The sequence below is a fragment of the Watersipora subatra genome, chromosome 7 (genome assembly GCF_963576615.1).
Source record: "Watersipora subatra chromosome 7, tzWatSuba1.1, whole genome shotgun sequence".
NCBI classification, from domain to species: Eukaryota; Metazoa; Bryozoa; class Gymnolaemata; order Cheilostomatida; family Watersiporidae; genus Watersipora; species Watersipora subatra.
The window spans coordinates 32,363,439-32,369,086 of record NC_088714.1 but is presented as its reverse complement, the minus strand read 5'-3'; the positions used below and the strand labels follow the sequence as shown (position 1 = coordinate 32,369,086).

Here is a 5,648-nt window from a genome sequence, read left to right as displayed (position 1 = left end):
TAATTCGGCAAAGTTCAACCGTCCCACTACTGTCTTCATAATTACCTAAAGCGGTCTAGTATCCACAAACGGTTTATGGACGATTAAGCGACAGTCACTAAGGCGACAATTGCTTAGGCGACACCTTAGCTTCGAAAGACGACAATTTTAGACAGATAGCCAACACGGCAGACAGAAAGGCGACAGTTCCGGACAAAAAGGCCACACATTGATTTGCCGATTAGTTAAAAAGCGTTTAGACGGAGTGTGATGTTTGTTGCAGCAAAACTTTGCATGCTTTTTAATTAGATATGTATTACCATGTTTTTAAGTGTTTCAATGCATTCTTTTACTAATGAATATTTCAGTTGAAAGGCTACGAGACATATGCCATATGCACACTTACCTACACTAAAGTAAGAACCTCCTCATGTTGAGGAGTGAACCTCAAGCCAGTGAGGTGAACCTTCTCAGTCCACATAGTAAATATGAGGGCAGCTTTAATCGAAACATAGGTCTTATTTTTTCGGCATTTATTTATTTGCTTACATCAGTATTAATTTGATTAGATAATTCTTTTAGGTATAATATTGCAACTATCCCTCTGAATTTTGACAGTGACAGTGTAGAGTGTAGACTGATTGGATTGATGAGTAGTCTTATATAACTGTTTATTGTTCCAACCAACCGTGACACTATAATTAAAGGCAATATGAAATAATATGTGCACTGAGCATAACATAGAAAGTGGCAGCATGCAGTGCAATGAATTCAAGCTCAAATTCAAAATAAAACTATAGGCATTATAAAGTGGATGAATAGCACAAATCATACCTTATTGTGGTCTTCCAGAGAGTAGTTAGTGTTTCAGTTTATTCTGTAATATTTCTATATCATTGATATGTTGGCTATATGTATGTAGCATGATAACAAGAAATCAAAGCTACATTTTCTGATGTTGCTAGTGTAGCTGTATGCTAAGAACTGATTTACTGGGTTACAAAACAAAAGACAAGTTGCATTTATCATAAAGTAATTAACTTATGAACATCCCTTCATTGCTGACACAACCGCAATCAAAACAGTCACAGCAAAAAACAGGCTGATGGGGAAAGCCACTAGGCATTGATGCTGCTCAATTCCCTACGCTCTCCCTTTTAATTTGACCACCTGACACAGGCAAATTAACTCCTGAAGTTGTATCTACATTGAATTAAAGCACTGAATATTGTCTTATGTTGCCACATACTTACCATGCTAAATATGGTTGTCACGATCTTAGTTCTAAAATTATTACTATAATGTGGGTATTAATAGATTGTTTACCCTTTTGTTGTTGTTTCTCTTATTTTATTTCCTTTCTTTTTTGTTGTTGTTTATTATAGCAATAAATGGTACAAAGCTACTACTAATAGTGGTGGATAAGGCATAATGGCTACGGTTATGTATGTCAGTGTGGGTAGTTTCATCAAGAGTATGCTTACTTACTTTGGTGCGGAGATCTCTAACGTATCCTTGACATATCTTTGCAATTACTTACCTCTTTCTTTGGTCTGTATATGGTAATCAATTTATGAACTGGTCTTTCAAAAGTAGATTGCTGATCAACAGGCTTACAATTTTTGTGGAGTTTATCAGTGGCTAACACAAGTTTCACCCTTCTAACTTGTTCGTCCTTGCTTGGGAGAAGTTGTGTGATTCCTCCCATTTGCCAGTCATTCCTGTGTTTGGCGTCGTCCTTAAGTAAGACTATATCACTTACCTGAGGTGGAGTTCTCTTCTCTATCCATTTCTGTCGGCTCTGTAGTCTTTGTATATGCTCTTTTTTCCACCTTTGCCAGAAGGCATCTGTGAGACCCCTGCACTTGACGCCATCTTTTGCGGGCATATACATCTGTATCGTCAAATTCACCTGGAGGTGGCAAAACTACATGAGACTTCATGGTTAAGAGCATGTTTGGATGTAGTGGTATATCTTCCTCATCTGTTAGTGTAAGAGGCTAGCAGTTGATGATTGCCATTACTTCGTACATTAATGTTCTCAATGTTGATGTGTCTAGGCGGCATGAGTGTGTTTTGAGCAGGCCATTTAAAATCGCTTGGATAGTCCGAATTTGCCTCTCCCATATTCCTCCCATATGACTGGAGTATGGCACATTGGTCACAAACTCGATGTTATGTTCATTACTGAACTTGGTGATATCTCCATTGGTTTGCATTTCCTTGCGAAGCTCATTGGCGGCTCCAATAAAGTTAGAGCCGTTGTCTGTGTGCAGCTGTCTGATTGGCCCACGTATGGCGATAAGACACCTTAATGCATTAAGGAATGCATCGGTTGTCATGTCATCCACAACTTTTATGTGTATAGCCTTTGATGCCATGCAGACAAAAATTGTGCCATATTTCTTCAGTTCTTTCCTCTTTTCTTTGATGACATACGGGCCAAAAATGTCACAGCCTACATATGAAAATGGAGGCGTTGCTTCCGTCCTCTTCGATGAAAGTGGGGCCATTTGCGGGTTTTCGGGTTTAGCTCTTAGTTTCTTGCAGATCACACATTTGTGTATCACTGTAGATACTGCTGAATGTGCGCCAACAATCCAGAATCCATTTAGTCGTAGTTGTCCAAGTGTTCCTCTGCATCCTTGGTGAGCAGATTTGTGATGATAATGTCGGATCAGCAGATCTGTGACATGAGAAGCCTTTGGAATAACAACAGGGTGCTTTTCCTTGTAATCTAAATAGTCGCTGTGCTGCAATCTTCCTCCCACACGGAGAAGTCCATCAGAGTATAATATAGGGTTCGGCTTGTAAAGCACACTGCTCTTTTGTAGAGGTTTGCCTTGTCTGAGGAGAGATAGCTCCTGATGGAAGCAATTCTTTTGCAGAAGTTTAATTATGGATGTCTCTGCCTTTTTTCTGCCGGTAACTTGGTCAAGAATGGTGTTTTTTAGCTTGCGCCTTGTACAGTTTTCCAGGAGAACAATGAATTTAACCATCTTTGTCCAGTTTGAGAAGTACTGCAATTTTACCAGAAGCGTGGATGTTGTCAATGTAGAACATGTGGTGGCAGTTTTCTTCACTTCACTCGTCGCTGTATCCAGATCAGCTAGAGTCATGTGATCTGGTTGCTTAGGTAGCTGTATCGGCTGCATGTTGGGGAATGGTGGTCCATTGGTCCATATGCTTGAGCTCAGCTGTTCTGCTGAAAGCCCTCTTGATGCATGGTTAGCTGAGTTTAATGCTGAGGGTACATAATACCAATCAGCTGGCTTTTTCATAGTTCTGATTTTCTGTACTCTGTTACTGACAAAGACATGGAATCGCTTGACTTCATTCCGCAAGTATCCGAGAACTATTTCGGATGAGTCGGTGTAATAGTCTGTGTCTGTTATCTGTATGTTGTGGAGCTGTTTTTCAACAAAGTCGGAAAGTACTGCTGACAAAACAGCGGCTTGGAGTTCGAGTCTTGTAATGGTGGTTGCATTACTAGGTGTGACTCTGGCCTTGTCTAGAACAAGGCTGACATTTATAGTTTCCTTCTCGTCACACAACCTCAGGTAGACACATGCTCCATATCCTTGTGTGCTTGCATCAGAAAATGCATGAAGCTCTGCTTTAGTCACTGTTCCAAATTCAGAAGACCTATAGCACCGTTAAAATTCCAGCATGTCTATGTTGTGTAGAGACTGAGACCATGACATCTATTGGGAATGTAGCTCTCTTGGTAGTTTATCATCCCACCCTAGGTTCATTTTGCAACACTGCTGTAGCAATTGCTTGCCTTTGATAATGACAGGTACAATTGTCAGGGTTTGAAGCAATAGATGACCAAAAGTCAAAAGAAATAATAAATTGTGGGATCACCTAATACCACAACTGCTGCAAAACATTGCAGCAAGCACTGTGATGCATCAATAAGCAGACATGAAATATATGGCAATTGCTATGCTGCTGGAAATATCAAGCATGAGAGTTGTCCAACTATCACAGCTGATGCAATGTGAATATATGGGACATCATTTCGATTGGGAGTTGTCTGACCATTATAATGAAAAGCTTAATGAATGAAAAACAGCATAAAATTGTTACTAAATCACGATTATTATTGATCAACACCACCTAATATGAAAGAGACTAACTAGTTACAACAATTATTAATGGATATTCAGCGAAGCAAACAACTCTACAGAGTATCAGGCAAAAATGGAGGTATATCGCCAATATTACAGGAGCCAGCCACATTAATGACTTGTTGGAGCGAAGAAGCAGCTGGCGTGCACCAGATCAGCAACCAGCCATCAGTGAAAGAATCATTTACAACACTTTATTTAGTATATTTAGTTATAGCTTATAACATCATTATAGTCTAGAAAATGTTGTATTGTAGAGCAGTAGAAAAATATAGCATAATTATTCATTAACTCAGATATTGTATTTTATGAGAAAATATCGACGAAATGGTTGTACAAAGAATGGCATAATATTATAATAGTTTCTCTTGCTTTATATAAATTAGCTAGCTAATAGCGTCTTAGAACGAGGATTACTGTAAAATTAATTTTATAATGCTGCCATTGTTAGTTTTTGAGTTATGGCCAGTTTTGTACAATTTGTTACCGGACTTAGAATATTTTTCACTTCTCATTCGCTTGTCGTCATGGAATCCCAACCATAGTAAGGAATTTTAGCTCACCGCAAGGAATCTGAAATATAAATTAAACAAAAGCTTACGCAAAGACCGCAAGTAAAACACAACCAACCAATGACATTCGACAATGGCTCAAGGACAAGTATAAAAGAGGGGCAAAATCAAGGGAAGAGCAGGAGAAGCTGGCAGCGAGCCAGACGATAAAGGGGCGCCGCAAGGAAGAGCCAAGATAGGAGGATTAACATAAGCCCAAGATAGCCAAGGAGCCAGCAGCAACCAGCTCGCCGAGGATAGACTCAACAAACACGATTCACCTAAAAAGAGGTGGCAAGCCAGGAAGCCATAAAGCCCTGAGAGAAGAAAGTTAACTCAGCCGCCCCTGTTTACAGTAAGAGCTACTACTACACGCCTAACAGATACGTACTCATTTAACCTAGTAAGGCCATAACAAATAGGGCTAAGCATATTGTTATTTTTGCTTGAGCTAGTAAGCCTTGACAGAATAATTGTTATTTTGACCTTTGGAGAAAAATAGAGTTCGCAGACACTTAGAAACAAACCACTGGCTGTTATTGTCAATTATAAGATAATTACCTGCAGAGAGTTGCCTACAAGAGATAGTAGGCCTCATAATCTCAATAATACTTGATACTTGGGCTCATTGATACAGCAACGCCTTACTGTCAAAACAAATTGCAAGGATAACTATAGTAGTGCCCATCTCCATTGATTGAGTTGGTATTTCAATTTTGCTTTATAGCAACGGTCTGATTTTCTGGGGCAGAAGTGCCACTTTGTCTGCGGTCAAAATTTGTCTTGGGAGAAATTGAACTCAAGGTCCAGAGGCTAACCATTACACATAGAACCATAGAACCATTGTAGTATTTCACTCAAAGGAAACTCACAAAAACGATACATTTCATATTATTATTTAAATATCAAATTATTATTATTAGCTTACTTTTTATATTCATTATTATAATAAACTTTAAATAAATACAATAAATTAAATTATTAC

At 38.8% G+C, this 5,648-nt stretch overlaps 1 protein-coding gene across 1 annotated transcript; it reads right to left on the bottom strand.

Annotated features, from left to right (window-relative positions):
• Nucleotides 1-1,979: 1,979 nt before the first annotated feature.
• LOC137400687 (uncharacterized) lies at nucleotides 1,980-3,734 on the bottom strand. The gene is made up of 2 exons (XM_068087018.1): nucleotides 3,724-3,734; nucleotides 1,980-3,624 (listed from the first exon to the last, which is right to left on the bottom strand). The coding sequence occupies exons 1-2, from the start codon at nucleotides 3,732-3,734 to the stop codon at nucleotides 1,980-1,982; spliced, it is 1,656 nt and encodes a 551-aa protein (XP_067943119.1).
• Between the last annotated feature and the right edge of the window lie 1,914 nt (nucleotides 3,735-5,648).